Here is a 19823-nt window from a genome sequence, read left to right on the forward strand (position 1 = left end):
GCCCTATGGCATGTTTCCCTGTATCTAACCCAGGTATCAGGCTGAAAGATCTAAATAAATATAGGCAAATCCACATGAAATTAAAAGTAGGAATATCTACAAATTGATCCAAAACATACACTTGTTTTTACTTAAATATCACTACAGCGTATAAAATCACAAGCACAAGAGGAAAAAATACATAAATTTAAATTATTTACATATTTTACATCAAAATGACAATATTCTTGGTAGTCAGATGATGTTACCACCTTGTTACAGTAGGCTTTACATCAGCACGTTGGTAACTCTGGAATGTGTACCATATCTTGGTTTGGCAATTCAGTATTAGCTTTTCTGTATCACATTCCAACACATCTAAGAGAAGAGCTGTGCAAGACATTCAGAAGGCCAGACGAAACAATCAGACTATGATTTCTGGAATATAAACTAGTTTTAATTGAAAATATCTTAGTTAAGGACTCTGGATACTGTCATTTTCAAAACAGCAAATGCTGGATTGACAACTTTAGCAGTTACACCATCTTGAAGTACTACATTCAATTCTGGCACTACGGCCAAACCTTAATTTTATTTCTCTGACTGCAAAAGCGTTTGCTGCCCATTATGAGAACCTGGGCAGCCTTGAAGAAACTTCCAGATCCTGAACCACATACTCTCTTCTGCAATGCAACAAAACACCTTTCAAGGCTAAATCGTCTGGTTTTCCTGTATGAGAGAACAGTCAACTGCTTTCAGAGACAGTTCTATGTGCATTAAGCACAAAAGTATTAGCCTGCTTGTCCATCAAGCTGCAAGTCTCTAGGATGTAACCACTTTGGTATGGCTAAAATCTATCATTCTATTCACTACAGTGAAATTCAGCTTCTGTCACAGTAACCTCTGACACTTTTTTTTTTTTTTTTTTTAAAAAAAAAAAAGAAAAATTAACCTAATGACAATTCAGGTATCTTTGAGCTTTACTTCCCTAGGTCTAGGTCTTTTTCATCTCTTTTAAACTACGTGATGTGTTTCAAAAAAAAAAAAAAAATAACTAGACATCTGAGCAGCATTAAAAATATATATTCTTTTAAAAAAAAACATGCTTATACAGCTCATTTTGTAATACTAATATTTTTTTTTAGAAGCTTCTAGACCAGTTTCAAACTTTTAATGAAGGCTGGCTGATTTTTAAATGAATTAAAGTCACTGATCTCATGAACTCACACTTTGGCCAATGGTTTGAAAAGCAAATAAAAAAAAATTTTAAGCCTTTTCTTAGGTCTCAGTGCAATGCTACAACTTACTTACACCACATTCTCCAGTCCTATGGACACTAGGTCATTCGAACTTCAGCAAAGCTCTCCAACCTTCAAGCTTTTCTTACCCATTGCTTTGCTGTTTGCTCAACAAACTAAGCATTTGTTTTTCAAGAAGTGTTATAAAACCATTTATAGGTTTGTTGCTCAGTTCACGAAGTGATGCGGCATGCCTAAAAAGTATGCTCACTTTCACTGGTAGTTGTCAGAAGTTTTCACTGGAAGCAACATCAGCCTCTGAAGAATTACTTCCTTTTGACAAGGTTCAGCCAAAACTTAATCCAATGAATGAAAGATAAGGACTTGTGCTCCAGTTTCTCAATTCACTTGGCAGCTCTCTCCATGTTTAGACACCATAGACTGTGACACTAGCTACAGTACAATTTCATTTCTGTTCTTCCTAAACTCCACTTACACTCATGTTAATTATCTCAATGATAGTACTTTCAACACACTGGCATAACTGAACATCAGGGTCCATGCTTGCAATGTCCCTTGAACAACTTTTATAGGATGAATCTTTACAAAGTCCTGACACTTCATTTGGTTTCTCCTTTAGTTGCTGGAGACCTAGAAAATTAAGTTAAAAAAATTACAAATAAATATAGCAAAAACAATTGTTATACTACACCCTTAATGCAAGTAGGCATATTGTAAAATAATAAATTTGAACCATCACCATTTCATACAGAAGGTTTAATTCCACAGAGTACTTCTAGCGACACTAAAACATTTCATTTCTCCTACATCTGACTTCTTTGGTTTTATGTATATTCTTTTAACATAAATATCCTAGCATAGATAACATTAGTGAACTTTCTATCACATGAACAGAACATTTGCTTTTAGACAGAAAAAAAAACCCAAAACATTTTCCTCAAGTTGATCTGATAGACTTAAACAGTTAAGTCCCCTTCATAAAATCACTATACATTCCTCCACTCATACTGCAAGACTTCAGCTAACTCATTTGACTTTGCACTTCCAGTAGACTAGGAAGATTTACATGATCAGTTATTATGCCATAGCTGAGATTTGGAAATGTCTTTGTATTCTCAAAAGCCAATGGTTTTTGCTCATGCCTTTCCTCCTAAGACTATGATGGCAAATTCCACATGCAGCACTGGCATGCAGGGTTAGATCTTGCAATAATAAGTGCAGGGAAACAAAATAGAAGGAAGGCAGTTCATCGAAGCCTAAAAAAGGAATGCCTTCAGCCTCTTTAGCCTCTAACTTCCTTCCTCCCCTCCAATAAATCCACCTATGCCTACCCTTTCTATATTTACAAGCTTATCATAGTATATTTTATTTTGCATTCAAACTGCACTCAAACGTTGGAAACATCAAACATCGTTTTTCTCCCTACCACCATGACATTATTTTTGAAATGCAAGATGCCTTGCTTACGTGTAATAATTGGGTCAAAGTCTCTTGTCTGCGTGGCAACATCGGAGGCACAGACTTGGCCTACTTGTATCAGCAGAGACATAATATCCTCATACAAAGGCGGAAAGGCTTGACAGAATGAAACTAAACAAGGCAGGGTTGGCATAAAAAAGGCATAGCGCTTTGACTGGGTTAGAACTGTCAAGGAAAGAAGAAACGGTTAATTAAAAAGGAACTATTATCAAAACCCAGTAAAGAATTGTTGTTACGTTTATAAGCATATTTAACACACTGGTTTTTTGGCAAAACTGTATTCAGTCTAGACAAAATAAATTAAACCTCCGCAACAATGTGCTTAGGTGTTCCTGAAATGCTTACCTGTGAGTAGGGTTCCCATGACATTGATAGCTAAACGAGCCACACTGAGAGATTTAGGTAGTGCGTACTGGATACACAAAAATGAAAGTAACTGGATTGCAAATATCTGTTAAGCAGGTGAAAGGCAAAAAAGAATAATGTTACAGGCAATAATGTTACAGATTGCTTTGCACTTTCAATCCAAAGCTCTTCACGTAACTTTTCATTTTACCAATGAGGAGATAAGAGCCAGAAAAGCCTAATAGTAGTTACCGTAAAATATTTCTGCAGACTTTAAGAAAAGGAACCTCACAGATGTAACATTAATGCAAGTACTAGAGTTAGTGTTGCAGAACCTCACCCCCACCGAGTTTGTTCTGATACTTCAGTGAGAAACAAAGCAACACATGATTCACAATACAATCCCTGTAAAAACTGTTTTGTGTTCAATGGGTTCTGTTTTTAACTTCAGTGAGTACCTTCTAATCAGCAACAACTTAATATTTGAGAAAGGATTAAGTAGAAGTATTTAGGAAGTTGGTTTGATACAAAAAAGATTTGGAGGGTTTTTTGTTTGTTTGTTTTATTTTCTTATGAGAGGAATCTTTAGCCCAGTAAATTTCAGTTACTTGGAACTAGTCAAATGTGTAATCTCCTCTTGTTACAACATCCCAATTCAAGGCCTAAAAATTGCTTTAGAGAGTAAAAATTATCTGTCATTTGCCATTATTTTTCGTTATCATCATGAGACCTTCAAAAATATAGGCAAAACATTTCTAAAGCAAACTCCTGACTCCTCCTTTGCTGAGCTCTTACTGAGAAGAAACCACCACACTTCAGATTCATACAGAATAACCTTGAGGAAAACAGCATGTGTCATTCTGATAGGCTTTGTGAAGGGATTCTTGCACTTAGAACAGGGAAAGAACTGGTAAGATAGCTGGCAAGGGAAAAATTTAAAACGTTTCAGGAATTTACACTTTATAGGCTTGCCCCAAGCTTGCCTCAAGAAACAGTGGTGATAGTTTCGTGGATAAAGACTTAGTAGTCAAACCTTTCATAAAAATTAGTAATATTTTTATCTTAAAGCTGCTTCGTCTGTTCTACAGAACATCTCTGCAGAAAAGGCTTACAAAATTAAAATGTTATGCTAGTTCCTGTAGCTATAAAGTACCGGTTAAAAACTAAGTAGGCAAAAATTTGCCAACTGATGTATACTCTTAAAAAAAAAAAAAAAAAAGTTAAAATTAAAATTTCAAGTCATTACTAAAAGTGCTTTTTTCAGTTCCTGAATGTAATGTTGAATTTCATAAGCATTTCATAAACAAGTGTACATGTTAGAGGAACTGCCATAATCTCTGATTTGGGGGTGAGGCCTTTCATTTTACAAAGAAAATGCTAAAAATGTTACCTTAATAGTGATCCTTTTATTCTTCCCTCCATCCCCCAACCAATACTTCAACAGGGTTAACTACTTACAATGACTCCCAAACTAGATGACTGCACAGTACCTGTTTTTCAAGTTCAGGCTGGGCAATGAGCTCAGGAATGAAATCCAGACAGATGTGCATGGATGGAATCCCTGCCACTGTCAATGCCAGAAGTTCACATGGATAACCCTGTAAAATTTAGGAAGGAAAAAGTGTATGTCAAAGGTATTTCAAAAACTCTGATGCATTTAAGATATTCAGGTAGATTAAAACAGCATTAATGCTGTTTCAAAGCATATATAATTGTAACTTTCTTTCATTCAGAATTCTAAGCAACAGGCCTATAACCCAAGGCAACACAAGGCAGGCTGGTAACATACCCTGGTTTTAATCAGTTCTTTATCCACAAGACTCAATTTATTATTTACATACGAACTCCCCAGATCAAACCAAACTGCAATGACCTATTCCTTTTGTGCCCTTCCTCTGTTCTAAACTTCACCCCAGGCCCAATTTGCACAGCAAAAAAAACCCATGGCAATGCCATGCAGACACGGCAATGAACAATTTAACACACAATGAAAAACACATTTATAGCAAAAAAACCTCCATCTCTTTTTAGGGGGGAAGATCACTGTTTTGGCAGAGGCAACCTTTCTTCTTCCACTCTAAACAGATAAAGTATGTCCAAACAAAAAGGAAAGAAGGTTTGTATTTGAAGCCAAATTTCAGTTTTGAATAACAGGTTAAATAATTTTAAAACACAGCAAGAAAGAAGTAACCCACACAAGATGTGAAACAAGTAATTTTAAGATGATTAGGCTAGTCTTCCTTGGCCTAGAACGGACACACTCTTTTGGCATACAGAAGGGCAGTGACACAAACAAAGCATGCGTTTAATGACGAGGAACAGGCATTGTTTAGCTGCCCCCGCTTGGCCACAGTACTGAGTGCTTGCACTGAAAGAGGGAGGAAATGTACCTACTACAGTTCTGGGGGAAAGGGAGGCAGACGAGGGCGTCGTCATAATCTCTGAGGAACACAATAGTAGCATTCCACCACTTCATTTGGCTCTTTCCTAACCAAGCAACCATTAAAGAACTAAAAAAGAGCAAACCAGACCTGGAAATGAACCAGTTTGACTATGTTGGGATCAGCTATGTACATCTGATGCAGCAGACAGCAGATAAGACACTGGACCTCTCGAAGATTACACAGCAAGCTATCTTCTTCTTCTTTTAGTTCTGGGCTCTTAGAGCCAGCGGTACTATAAACACTTTTCAACAGGCTGTGGGTATTACTGCTCTGAGCTTTCTCTTCTTCTGTAGGTAAACAGATTTCTAAAAGAATCTGCACAGCAGCACTATCCTGGGAAGAAATTAAACAGTATAGCATGCGTTAAAACAACAACAACAACTACAACGCAAAGTAAGGGCAATGTAAGAAATTAAAGGCTGTCAAATGGCTAGAATTGTTTCCATTTAAAAAAGAATCAGTTCAGGAAAATCACAAACCCTGAGAATTTCATTGCAATAACCACTACCACCTTCAAAAAAACGCTGTGTATGTGAATCGAGACTCAAACAAGAACAAAAGTTTAAATCTGGAGCATCAACAGATTATCATAAGCATAAATCAGAAGAGTCATGTTGAAGGAATCAAATAATGTTTTAAAATATATATGCAAATAATGTGTTAGTATTGAATCATCTACAGCCTTGTCATGTGCACATATCATCTACAGCCTTGTCATGTGCACATATAAATAGTGTATGCCATATGCAAGCAGTCAAACTAGCATAAGTAATTAATCCAATGATCTCTTAAATCATAGAGATCAGAAAATATGTACACGGCCATGTAATTCATAGTATTCAGAGGAGACGATCATTTAAATAAAAAAAACCTGCTACTAACTCAAAACCAATCTTCTAACAGGGTCATGCTTCCAGGGAGAAGTAAGAAGAGATCATCTGTGAAACAGGATTACTCAAGAATTCTCATCATGTCAAACTAAGTTAACCATTCTTCAGCCTCACACTTCGCAAGGTTGGCTGCTTCTCCTAAACAACATAATTCAAATGATAGGGCTACTGCATTTATTCATGCTTTACTATTCCAATGCTGAGTAGAAAAAGAGCCCTCTGGATACCCCAAGCAAGAAGGAAAAAGTGCTAGTAAGCAAAATTCTTCTGTTCTAACTAACAAACAACACAAGTCCACTATTAATACAGTTAACCAACACAACGGTTTAGACTAGAAAACAGAAATTTTTTTATGCTGTGGGAAAAATGTTCATGTTATATTAGATACAATGTGGAGTCAAACGCAGACGCAGTTTTCTTTTTCCTATTAGCAGGAGTCAGTAATAAAAGTAGAAGTCTTCTTTTTTAATTTCCCATGCCTATATTTCTGTTTATCATTGCCTTTCCACACTTCAGTTAATATCTATTTCTCCACTTTACCTGAGCAGCAAGCAATGCATTTTTTAATTCTTCCCTGGTAACTTCTGGGGTCTCTGGACCCATTGCATTGTTTTGGGATGGCCTAATGTCCTGCTCCGCTGTTTCCTTTAGGTGAGAATTGAGGTAGGCTTTTGAAGCAAGAAGATATCCATTCAACATGTGCAAAGTTATATCCATCAGAGGGGGACTCCTAATACAGAAACACATGTTAAAGCAGAGGTATTTCAGGAGGCAGAACAATATGAACAAACTAAAAATACTCCTCAAAGATTCATTTCGCTGTAGTCTGGTTCATATTAAAGCTGTTTTCCTTAACACAGCAAAATACTAATCATCACAATTCCTTCTGCTGTCCTGCCATTCAATCCTACTTTTCTCATGCACATGTGGGCATGCATACACTCTACAAAAACAAGGAACTCCTGAAGAAACTGATTTTTAACAGTCTATGAATAAAAGAAATCAGAAAATTATCTGCTGTACATGAAGTAAGCCAAAATAATGATCTGAATGATGGAGATAGAAAAACAAGGTAGACAAGCTCTAAATGACTGCTTCCACAATGCTAAGATGACAAGTTTTCAAATCATACTGCTTTATACATCTCCTTAACAGTTCTAGAAATTTAGGATTTACATTTTTCATCCAGGGCTGAGTGGACATACATTTAAATATTTCATCTACAGGTTGGCCTTAAAAATGTGATCAATAGAAAATTGAAATCTTGCAGAGAGGTACAAAAATGTACCAAGTCAAATAGAAATTTGATTAATGACTAAATTGCTATAAGCCAAAGGCAGACAGAAATATGCAAGCAAGAATATGAAGAACAAATCAAGATGACTATTAGCCATTTATTATAAACAGAAAGATAATGAAAAAGCAAAAAAGGGAAAAAATAAGCTACAACTGACAAAAGACATGAATACAAAAGGAATAAAGCTAGAGGCTGAAGTACATTTAAAACGATTAACGTTTTTAAAATAACAAATGCAATTTTCTTCAGACCTGTTAAAAAAACAGAGCTGCTATTTGCAAATTTTAGTTTGAATTGTTTGCATTACTTCATGTTCTTCTTTAAAGCTGGTTTGTTGCTATCAGTTATGATCCTTTTCACTACTAAAACTCTCAGTTTATTCTTCTACATCAAAGCCATAAATCAGTGTTATACATCTCCTCTGTCATCACTGACATCTAGAGGAACATATTTCTAAGTAATACTAAAATAATTACTTGAGAAATTAATCAAATCTATTTTTGTCATATTCACCAAGCATCCAATTGCAGAAATTGTTACCCAAAAAGACAGAATACTTCCAGGCCCAAGAGGGATGGCAAAAGACAAAGTGTAAGGATGCTACAGCTACAACCACCACCATGTGGCAGCAGCCATTTTAAGCATGCCACAATGTCTATTTAGAAAAAAATTCACATACACAAATCTAACAAAATGGATGGATCTGTGTGCAAATCCATTTACAATCCTAGAGTTTCCAAAATAGGACCGAGTGCAAGGTTTGTCCAACAGGACACTCATCTGGGTAGTGTGACAAGCTGAAACAGCACAGTTCAGTCAGCACACAGAACAACAAGCTTACTACAAGAAAGTGGTGCAGCAAAAGATGGAACTTGCAAGCCCATATGACTAGTCTGAAAATGTTTTAAAGTACTGAAAGTTTTCAGAAGTTTTTTGTGAGATAACATTGATGCATAGTGAGTGGTAAGTACCACAGAGCATCAGAAGAAATTAAAGAAGAGAGATGCTTACCTATGAACTCTCTGATCACATCTTAGTACAATCAAAGGATCAATCATCAGATCATTCTGAGTGTATTTCTGCTGTCGGACTATTTTTACTGAAGGCTGCAGAGCATTAACAGTCATGACCCACAATCTACAAATGAGATTATTTTTAACATTTTTAGAAGATAATCCGTAAGAGAAAGAGGATCACATAAGCATTTGGATATTCACTTATCTCAATTAGATGTATTTTTCTAGGCCTATCAAGGATCAAAAAACCCATACTGCATTTGCAGCTCCTGAAATTAACCAAGATATAGTCAACTTACATTCACTGAAATGAAAATGTTTTTGTTGCAACACAGAGTATCTGCTTCCTCACAAAAAAAACACTCTTACCAGAACAAGTGAGTGTTTCAGCAATAATGTATCATAAATGATGTATACTATAAAACAATTCTATTATATTTTAAGCCAACTGGAGACTCCCTTTACCCCAAGAACAAAAACTACCTAGATCAAAAATTTGAATGAAGCACAAAGGAATGTAGATCTCCAACCCAGCCTACTCAATTGCTGGTCACACTAATTCCTGGACCAGTCATAAGTTTACTATAACAGACAAAGGCAGTATATCACTATTTTTTTTTAAACAGAATGTTGCATTCCATCCATCTGCAAAAACAGATGAAACAGTAGTTTGAACTTACCTTCTTGGCATCACAGTGTTAAGAACCATCCAAAGTTTATTGACAGTCTGAAGAATCCTCCGTGGGACTCCAGCATTCAGCAACCGACTCATGTTTGAAGTTAGTACTTCTGCATATGGGATCAGTTCACCAGCAGAGAGAAGCGTTAAATGTTCCAGAATCTGCATCAGCTGGGTATGATTTCCTGGGAGCATGGAAAACGCTATAAAATAAATACAATGGAATTTTGATAAAACTGGACTCTGACATTTTAAAAATCCTTCAAGTCTGTTCATAGATTCAGAACAAGCCTGCAGTAGAACATTCTTGTTACGCAAACGCAGCGTACTCAAATGATTCGGACAGATACACACTCCCAGACCCACTATATTCCAACCTATTAGGGAAAAAAAACGCTTACTTCAAATGAAGCTATTTACCTTCCTGGAGCTGTTTGGGAGAATGATTTTTGGCAATATTTGTAAGAAGCATCCTCCTCAGTAAGGCATCAGTGCCTGTGATCTGCTCCTCACAGATCCAGTCTTCCACAATACAGAGGTGTGGATAGTTAGTAGCAAGAAGGCGTAACAGTGCAGAATGCAAGCCTGTGAGGATATTCAGACAGCATAAATCTTAAATATCTGCATCATTCACATGAACATATGACATCCCTATCATCTCAACAACAGACCATGACTGAATCACTGCTGAGAAGTTTAAAAAGCTTGCATGTTTAGAGACTGAAATTGTAACTCCAACAGAAAGGAAAAGTTACCTTTTGGAAAATGGGATGACCCTATAGTAACTTTAAAATGTAGTCCAGAACAATCTAAAATTCTCAGGTAATTCAAACCTACTCTAAAAAGAGCCATCTTCCCCAAACTTTCACTATGACTCTCTAAATATACCTGTAACCTCATTCATGACATTTTAAAACAAACAAAAAAGAGAAGCCATGCTATGAAACAAACAACAGACGTAAAGCTGGAAATAGGCTTAGCCTTCCTTCTTTATGCGTGCTGGACTTGCACATGCAGATATACCTCCAAGTTCCTGCTGCAGTCCTTGCGCCTGGCGGATGAGGTACTTGATTGGAATTTGATCCATTAATGCTGAAGAGTAAGACTTGGGTTTTTTTTGCATGGCAGCTATAAAGAAACAGAAACCACACATAACATGAAGTTGGAAAAAGTATTTCCCCAACTGAATCAATAAAGAAAATGTAAAGCATTAGCCTATACATTATTCAGGCAGAATACCGAAAACTCCAAATACCACACGTCACTCCTGTTAAGCGTATTAACTTAAGCCCTTCAGGACACCATTTCTGTGAACTACATCTTTTCCTGGCAGCATCTGGGTTTGATTCAAAGATCTCCTTAACATTTTTGATCAAGTGTAACTGATTTTGAGACCATAGCTCTAAAATTTCTTTATTCAACATAAAACAATCTGCTTATCAGTTGTTTCATGGAATTTCACCTGTTAGTGCACACAACAACTGATAATGGGATGGAGGTTAGAAACGCAGAAAGAATGAAAGCTGCTTTTTAATGTGTTTCTTCCTTGTATAATATGAACAAAATAGCACTGATGAATGCTGGAAGTTTTAAACACTAAAAAGGGTAGCTAAAAATGCACATCAGATTTAAATACCATGTTTTCAATAAAATCAAGCTCAATCAATAAACCACACATTGTAAAGTCTGAATTTCAAAGCCAAAAAGGGATCATTCAACTTTGTCAACAACAAAATCACCAAGCAGAGGAAACATGTTTAGGCTGCAGGTTTGATGGCACATGAATAAATGAAGATCTAAAGTTAATTAACAACACTTTGTTACTTTTTGCTATATTTAATCAGATTGTTATGAACATTTACTAGTAAGCTTTTGACCAAATTGGATCCTTTTCAATCTAGAAAAAAAAAACAGACTATATAGTTTTAGTAGAACTTTCATCTCCTTAGTTTCTAGAATAATGCTGTACTTACTAAAAGAATTACACTGCCAAAATAAACTCTGATCTAAACTTCTTACATCATACTTGAATCTAACGCTAATATGAACTTTGTTTTTTGTAAGAATTTCTGTATTTGCATCCAACTTTCAGTTCCACTGTTGCCCATTGATCACATTCACATATACCTAGTGTCTTTGTGTTTGCTAGAAGTGCTTCTTCATAGGACAGGACATAGTAGAGGACAAGCAACCGTGTTGTGATGCTGTAACGCTGAGCAAGTCGAGCATTTTCTCCCTGCACATAAAACCACAAACAAAGGTCATGTTGCATCCGTAATACTTGAGAACAAAAATTTGGATTTACCTGCAAATACGAAGAAAGATAAGGCAGTAAACCTTGGATTAAAAATCAAGCTGTAGGAGGTCCAAGTTGAAGGTTGTAGGAAACTTACTTTTCTAAAAACAAATGACAAAACTTCAAACATAAAACGTGTTTTTGATATCTTGGGATACCAGAATGGAACTATCCAAGGATTTCAATGTAAGTCAATGCTTCCCACACATTCTAGATGTGCCCGAGTGACCACTCTCATACTTCTTTCAAAAAGAAAGTGTTTCTTCCAAAATTAAGTAGCGTGTTTCATTAAAGTAAGATTTTTGATGTAATAAAACTGAATCAGAAAAAAAATTGCATGACAGTGCCGAAAAAGCACCTCCACTCTCTAATTCATTTTACCGCTAGAAAGAACCAGTAACTTTGGAAAGTGTTTTTCTTTTCTTTTCTTAGTAGCAAGAGTTGGTCACTTCCCAAGTAACAGGCTAAAGGGGGGACAATAGCAACACTCAGAAATCTGAGTAGCTCTAACAAGATTCCCATCAAAATACGTGATGGGAGTCTATTTACTATATAGCAGTCAAAAACAAAAAATAAGGCAACTTTCAGAATCAGCATCAAGCATATGTAAAATGTACTGAACCACATATTCACCTGAACACTTGTGAAATGAGCAAACAAATAAATTACCCCAGTGAGTCCTTGAAAAACATTCAGGATCTCCTGTTCCGTGACAGGCTGGTTTGTGGCCTCTGGGTTGGATTTTGATGCCGGAGTAAGAACAGAATTAATGTAGACATCAATAAGAGGAAGCAACTGAGGATGAAGTGGAGTGGTGGTTTCACAGAGCTGCCTATAGATCCAGTCCTAGAAAAATAAACGTCCCTACAGGTTTAGTTTCAAAGACAGATGGCAATGGTTTTGTTTGCAAGAAAAACCCTTTTAACTGGTTAGGCAAAATGTATTTGCATGGGGCTTTGACTTGGGAAAGCATAATACCAGCTCCGAGTTGGAGGTGGTCATAAACTTCGTATCATGGAAGAGTTTCCCTGTCCTGTACAGCCAACAAAATTTGTCCTGGATGGAAATATTCTGACCAGGAGTTTATTAAGTGTAGAAAGGGAAGAGAGATAACTTCTTTATAACTTCCTTAAGTTCTACTCCAGGATTACAGAGCTAAAATTAGATACCCTAATTTAATAATGCTCCTTCTTAAATGACATGGTAATAGGCAATTAGATTCATCAAGAATTCTGTTCATTCTGTTCAATTCTGTTTTGTAACTTCTTAGGTAATTTTACCAAAATAAATAAATAAGTAAATGTTTGCAAAATCCAGTCAAAATCCAAAATTACAAACAGAAGTAAAATGAAGGTCATACCTTAATGGATACTTTGTGCTTGGTGAATGACCGACTTCTTAAAAGCTGGTAAATGCAGTGAATAGGTAAAAACCCAGTAATGTTAGCACTGAGATTGCCTGTAACAGGTACCCGAACTGCATGGGCTGTGACAACCTAAGGGAAAGTTATAATTACCAAGAAAAATAGCACAAACATTCACCTGATCACAATACATAAGCACAACATGAAACACAACTAAGTTGCAAAAATACATCCATTCCGGCATGTATTCAGTTTTGTGTGTTTGGAAGCTAAACAACTCTTTTATGCAGTTTGCACAATACGTGTACAACTGTAGCACATGTATTACATTTGCATACAATTCCCTGCTGTAGCAAAAAATAGTTCATACTGGACAATTATTTTCATTTGCTTCCTTATAATTTAAAAACTCTAGTGTTCAAAAAAGCATAACCAGATCAATGTACAAAAAGAAAAGGTCAAGGCTTTTCCCAGAACCAGCAGCAAAAAGCTTTGACTTAAAATACCTGTTCAGTGAAAATCTCCTGTGTGAAGATAGTCTTCATTCTGCTCAGTGAGCTGGGCTTAATAACAATCTGAAACAAAGAACACAGTACCTGCTGTTTTAAATTCTGCCTTTCTTAAGTACTCCAAACTTAGTTCATAAACTCTTAACCTTTTCCAATTTGTCTTGTAGTACCAGGAAAACATTCAGGTATCTATACTTGGAATGTAAAGCAATATGATTTTCAAATTTCTCAAGTTCACGACTCCACACATCTTTCTCATCCTGAAAATTAACTACCTAGCTTTTACATTTGATGAAGTGAGAAGTGGTTACAGAACAGCAAAGTGAACATAAGTCTTTCTGGATAATTTTCAGAAATGAATTAAGTATTATATATCTAGGTATTTCTTCAAACTTTTTAAAATAAAACTTTTCCAGACAGTTTCAAGAGGTCTTCAATTAGTTTTCTAAAAAGTTCCTATTTTGCAAGTATTGATTTCAACAAGTCAGCTCTTTTTGAACGTTATCTTTTATTGTAACATTCCTCTATATCTAGTTGCACGTACATTTTGATAGTTTTCTAGAGGAACTTAGTTACTTAGTCATGTCTTGAGTACACATTTGCTCAAGGATATTAGCAATAACTCAGTTTTCATATCTCAGCTTAAATAGATATAGGTGTATAAATACACAGCAAAAGAAGAAATTTAATAAGGAAATATATTTCAGTATAAACAGCTGAGAGTTTACCTTCATTCCCAAAGTGGAGCAGACTAAATCAATGATAGCACTGAGCTGATTACTATGGAAATACATTGCTACCAAGAGAAGCATCTCTCCAAAAGAAGCAGACACACCAGAAATGCTATGATAACAAAGAGGAAAGAGGGCATAAGTAAATGTGAGATTACTGGAATCATTAAAAAAAAAAAAAAAAAAAAAAAAAAAAAAAAAAAAGACAAAAAAAGCCTGCTCTCACCTTTCAAAGTAAGCTTCTTCCTTTATCATCCAACTAAGCCACATTACCATGAGTTGTTCCTGTTCCGGGGTACTGCACAAAGAAATCCCATAAGAGAGTTTTTTCCCAGGAATTACAGACAGTTTTACTAGCATGCAGAAAAATCAACATCTGAGGAAGGAATCTTATGCCAAGAGATGTTTTGTCACTTCCGCTTTAGCGCAGGATAGCTGGAAAAGCACCAATCCCTAACACACGCTTCGAAATCTCTGCAAGAGTCCAGTTGTCCAATTTCCTGTCTTGAAAGCACAGGGCAGGAAGCTACAACCCATAAGCAACTGTTTTGCTACTGTTTTGTCTAGGGTCTTCACAGAGTTTAGCCACAAACTTTTTCAATGGAAAAGTGAATTACTAGGGCCTACGTCAGCCTTCAAACGCCATTTCAAACTAATGCTGATACTCCCCTCTCAAAAGGGTTTACTATCAACAAGAGGGTGAGCAGAGTAAAACCTCCATTTACTCAGAGTCCTGGAAGACAATTAGCTTTCAACCACTGTACTGAGATCTGTATAAAGAATAAGGAGAGAAGAGCTGTGTAGCTGTGGGATGTCACTGCTTCAACTGTGCTCAAACAGTAACATTTTACAAAGCTCCTTCTCTATCAAGAGGTACCTGACAAGAGTGGAGAAGGCCAGAAGCATACAAAAGGAGAGAGATACAAAGCGAACACCAGCTGGAGTTGCAGGAGGACGGCTCGTCATTAGCTGAAGTAGCTGCTCAGCCTCTTCATCAGTTGGTCTAAATCGGGAAAAAAAAATCCTGCCTAATTTAAAAGTAGAGAGACTTCCAGTAGCATCACAATGGTTATAGATTACTTAAATTTTTTTCTGTTACTTTATTTGTATCTGTTTATCAAGTTACTATCAATAAATGAATATCATCAAGATTAGCTGGCAATACTCTTTGAACTTAAGATTCACATTAAAGATCTGCTCCAAAGGCTGAGGTCTAGACTTTTTTTTAGTGTTTCTATAGGACTGAATTTTGTAACATTAAAGAGAGCACAGCATTTCTTGTATTATCATTATTTTAGGTAAAAAATTTCCAGTGTAGTTTACACAAGGATCTTCGCTTATAGACAGAAGAAACTTTTCTGCTAAGAGTGTACTGGAACACAAAAAAAATATACCTGTCTCCACACACCTTAGAATTATACAATATTTGCTCTCTCTACACTACAGAAATAAAGAAACTTTCATCAGCTAGCAATTCCAGCCCTGGGAACATTAGAAGGGTCTCCCTCAGCACTAAAAATGGCCTATCCTCCCACGAATGGCTCAAGAACACAATGACGTTAGCAGACAGTTCATGTTAAAGTTGCCCAAAGCTCCCAACCTCTGCTTAAATTGAACAGACAGTGAATAAAAACATAGAACACTAAAACATTAATTACTTCAGCCCAGCAATTCCCATCAAAGCGCAATAGAGACGTAACAATGCGCTGGCTTTCACAACATGTTCTTCCTTCAGTCCTGAGTACACAGACACATTTGGCTCCATATCAACATCTGCTTCTTCAACAATGTGTGTGCTGCGAACCGTGGGAAGGATTCCCATGAGCTCGAGGAGCAGCTGTCTTCTCATTTGCCAAAGCACAGAACTGATATTATCTCTTTTTCTCTGTGTGAGAGGTTAAAAGATTAAAACAACAATATAAACCTCATCTCTTAAGTCATTTTATTACATGAGAGCTTCCATAATGACAAAGACAAGTTAAAAAAAAACATGAGAGGGGGAATTTCTGAATAAAAGTTTCAGTACCAGGGTAACAGGCAACACATGATCATGTTACAATGGTTTATTTCAATGAACCACCAGCTTTAATCAACTCTGGCAAGTCAACACAGAACTTCCTCTTGCAAATACTGAGCACAAACACATATACCAGGTAAACATGACTAATTTATGATTCCCTCTTTTCCATGGCTATTAGATCATGTATCTCAAAATCTCTCAGAGAAACAACCACATAGCTGTCTTCAGCAATACTACTTATAGATCTGATGGTCCCTCCGGAAAAGGCTGCCTTGTAAAGGCTGTGCCAAGAAGCAAAATAGGATCTATGTGCTTTCAGACAAATGTGCATGCTCATAAGCAAGTAAGTTACAGCAACTTGCAAAAACAATTTTTAAAATACTCAAAAACATTCATACCTGTTGGCCATTTCGGATGAAAGTTCCAAACCAAGTCCGAACCCTGGCATTTGTTCCAAGTAGCAAACCACTCACAAAACAAACCAGGTCACTCACTCCATCATCTGAAGATTCATTTTTGGTGTGATCCAGGGTCAAAGCAACACCAAGACCTGGCAGATGACACTCCTCCACCTAGACAAAATAGCCAAGTTTGATCTTTTTTTTTTTTTTTTTTTCCCAATGCTCCAGTATGGATCACAATCATGATTCACATGTTGTCTCATGATAGAACAATTACAGACTTACCACCATGCCTCGGACCCTTAGCGCTTGGGAAGGGTTCATTTTACACAGGTGGCGAAGTGCTTCTGTCCTACGACGGCCTCCAACACTTTCCTCATCCTGCCGCTCACCATTCTTAATCAAACCTCTACAGACTAAACATTCAAGAGGAGGTCTAAGTAAATCTGGCCTTTCCAGCAGAAGCCACAGGAACACATACAAGAAAACCAGCCATTTCGTTCAGCAGACTGTGATTTATTAGCTGAGCCGTGCAAACCTGGTGCTGTGGAAGAACTGTTGATCAACTCTGTACGAGCAGAAAGAAACAGTGTTTCTCCTCAGAGAAATTACAGAGTCATTACAGATTTAGGCCTCATTCAATTACTGCTCGTACTCTGTCTAATGCAACCTGTGCATCTGGCAGCCTTGGAGACTGAAGTCTTATTGCTATGTAAGTAATAATAAATGGGCAATGGCAGCACAAACTTTTCACCTCATGACATGCCTCAGTCTGCGAGACAAGGACTATTAGCAAGGATAGACCAGCTTCCTAGACCCAATCATTCACTGTCAGAGTCAGCCTTTATAAAGGCGACCTACAGATGAAAAATCGCATCAGGCCCACAATGAGTCTAGAGCAGGCGGTAAGCACAGATAACGAGCGTGATGAGAATGAGAGGCCTTCCAGCATCTCTAAGCATAAATGCATCCAAATTACATTTCACAAGGCAAACACTCCTGAGTTCAAATATTTACGCTGTTTAGCCTAGAATCAAGTTGATCGCTAGACTTTATTTCAAAGCTTTACAAAAATAAGTTGAGTAAGAAGAAACTGTAACTCACCCTCATTAAAACTATCAGGAACATTAGCCACTAGGAGGCACAGAAACCAGGCTCCATTTTTAATGTGCAACAGAGCTTCCGCCACATCAACTATGGGCAACAGTGATGGCAGCTCTGGATAAAGAGACAATTTTAGCAGTCACAGTAAAGCAAAAACTTTTAATATAAATTTATGTAACACGTTCAAGTTAATGAAGGAAAGATTACTCTTTGGTCTGTTCCTCTTTCAAAGAGCTGGACATCCAAGATTAACCTTAATTCAGCTATGACAGCTCCAAAAGTTAGGGTAAGGGGTTTTTTTTACGTTTGTAAGAAGCAGTGAAGTCACAAGCAAAACAGTATCAACTAAAGCACTATAAATACAGAATACTGCACCTGCTTGCAAAATGCAGAGAACATCTGCTGCTTCTTCCAGATAGACAGGACTCTCGAAGAGCTCAGACGATTTGAGAAAAAACTCACCGTTTGATTCTGACACCTACAAGACAATATTCATCATCACAGAACGGAACTTTCATGAAGTGATTTGTATAACTCAACCAACATCTGTCAGACTTTCAAGCTTCAAGCAAGGCTTTGAATTCAACAGATTGAATATGACAGAATCATAGAATATATTAAAAACTGTCAAAAATGTACAGCTATAAACATAGGATAGGTATACAAAGATGTTTAGAGTAAGAAACACCTACTAGTACAGATAATTAAATACAGCTGGTATTATTACTTCTTTCTAAAAGAAAGAAAAACAGCCTACTAAGAATTCTATAAACAGTGTAAGTTTACAGGAAGAAAATAAAATGGAGAGAAAAATGAGAACTATAGTAAATAAATATCATACTGTAATATCGGTAAAAAAAACGGTATAGACAAAAGAAATAGCCACAATATCAACTTGAAGTATGATTTCCAAACCTATAAGTCGTCACGTTATATCTGAGTACAGCACATTACAGAACATACAGAGCCTGTACAGTATTAGAAAAGATCGCCCTCATTTGTTGAGAGGAAGGAAGACTTTCCCTGCAAAGCTGGGTTCATTAGGAATTTAATCACAAGTTCAACACGACTGGGAGCTTAAATCTTGGTGAAGCAGCTACGGAGTGGAGAAGAGCCCTGACACATCAGGGCAGCACCCAGATTCGAACCAGACATCGTTTCAGCACACCCACGCAGCAGCCTTCTGCTTCTTCACTTTCAGGAATATAAAATTCACAAAGGCCAAGCGACGGAGATGCAAAACTTACCTTATTCATAATCGCTAGTAATTCGCTAAGCACGAGACGAAGCCGACGAGGCGAATCGCTGTGCTCGAACTCCAGCGTCAGCCCGTGCTGGAGCTGTGACACCAAGATGCTCTCCCCGCTACCTCCTCCGAGCTTGTGTCTAACAGGCAATTAAAACGTAGCCGCCGTTAAGAAAGCCCACGAGCAGGGGGCCCTCCCAGGTAAAGGCAGACGGGAATCCTGCGGGGGCTCTTCCCAGGCGGGGGAAGGATCGGAGAGGGCTCTTGTAAGCGCAGCGCCCTATCGCGCCGCCTTCGATGGATAAAGGCGGCGCTCGGCGAACCTCAGCCTCGACCCGCCGGCCCCAGCGCCCCGCGCAGGACGCGCTGCGCCCTTACCGCAGCTGCTGCTCCTTGCTGGCGTCCTGCTCCAGGGCGTGGAAGTCCACCGAGAGCAAGGCCACGATGGAGTTGACGGCCTCCACGCCCGAGAGGAGCCGCAGGATGAGCTTCTTGTCCTGCGCCCAGCGCTGGCTCTGGTCGGCCGGGGCGCACAGGGCCATGCGCACCAGGCAGGGCAGCAGCAGCCGCAGCTCGGGGTCGCTCAGCGCCGCCAGCCGCACCACGTCCACCTTCTGCATGGCCTCGAAGGCGTAGGGGCTCACGAACTGGAGCCCCGAGCACTCCGCCATGGCGGCGGCCGGCACCGCCTGCCCGCGGACCTCGCCCGCGGGGGAGCGGCCGCCCCGCCGCCCTGCCGCCGCCGCCCGCCTTCCGGCGCGCGCC

General features: G+C 38.0%; 1 protein-coding gene across 1 annotated transcript; it reads right to left on the reverse strand.

Moving 5' to 3' along the window:
* Positions 1–107: 107 nt before the first annotated feature.
* INTS2 (integrator complex subunit 2) lies at positions 108–19786 on the reverse strand. Its single transcript, XM_062592622.1, has 24 exons — positions 19437–19786; positions 19060–19198; positions 18188–18290; positions 17813–17926; positions 16994–17124; positions 16706–16879; positions 15946–16172; positions 15165–15290; positions 14514–14585; positions 14285–14399; positions 13554–13622; positions 13045–13179; positions 12354–12530; positions 11516–11624; positions 10412–10516; positions 9809–9973; positions 9390–9591; positions 8705–8830; positions 6937–7126; positions 5594–5839; positions 4553–4660; positions 3063–3168; positions 2706–2882; positions 108–1868 (listed from the first exon to the last, which is right to left on the reverse strand). The coding sequence occupies exons 1-24, from the start codon at positions 19727–19729 to the stop codon at positions 1699–1701; spliced, it is 3579 nt and encodes a 1192-aa protein (XP_062448606.1). The 5' UTR covers positions 19730–19786; the 3' UTR covers positions 108–1698.
* Positions 19787–19823: the final 37 nt, after the last annotated feature.

This window comes from Rhea pennata, chromosome 20 (assembly GCF_028389875.1).
Source record: "Rhea pennata isolate bPtePen1 chromosome 20, bPtePen1.pri, whole genome shotgun sequence".
Classification (NCBI taxonomy): Eukaryota; Metazoa; Chordata; class Aves; order Rheiformes; family Rheidae; genus Rhea; species Rhea pennata.

Bases quoted from the DNA above. Each gene is read 5' to 3' on its own strand.
- INTS2 (XM_062592622.1), bottom strand. From the start codon at position 19,729: ATGGCGGAGTGCTCGGGGCTCCAGTTCGTGAGCCCCTACGCCTTCGAG. The intron at 16,173-16,705 runs GTATGAATGTTT...CCTCTCACACAG, and splicing joins TCATCCGAAATGGCCAACAG to AGAAAAAGAGATAATATCAG. The intron at 13,180-13,553 runs GTATTTTAAGTC...ACTTTCCCTTAG, and splicing joins AGGAGATTTTCACTGAACAG to GTTGTCACAGCCCATGCAGT.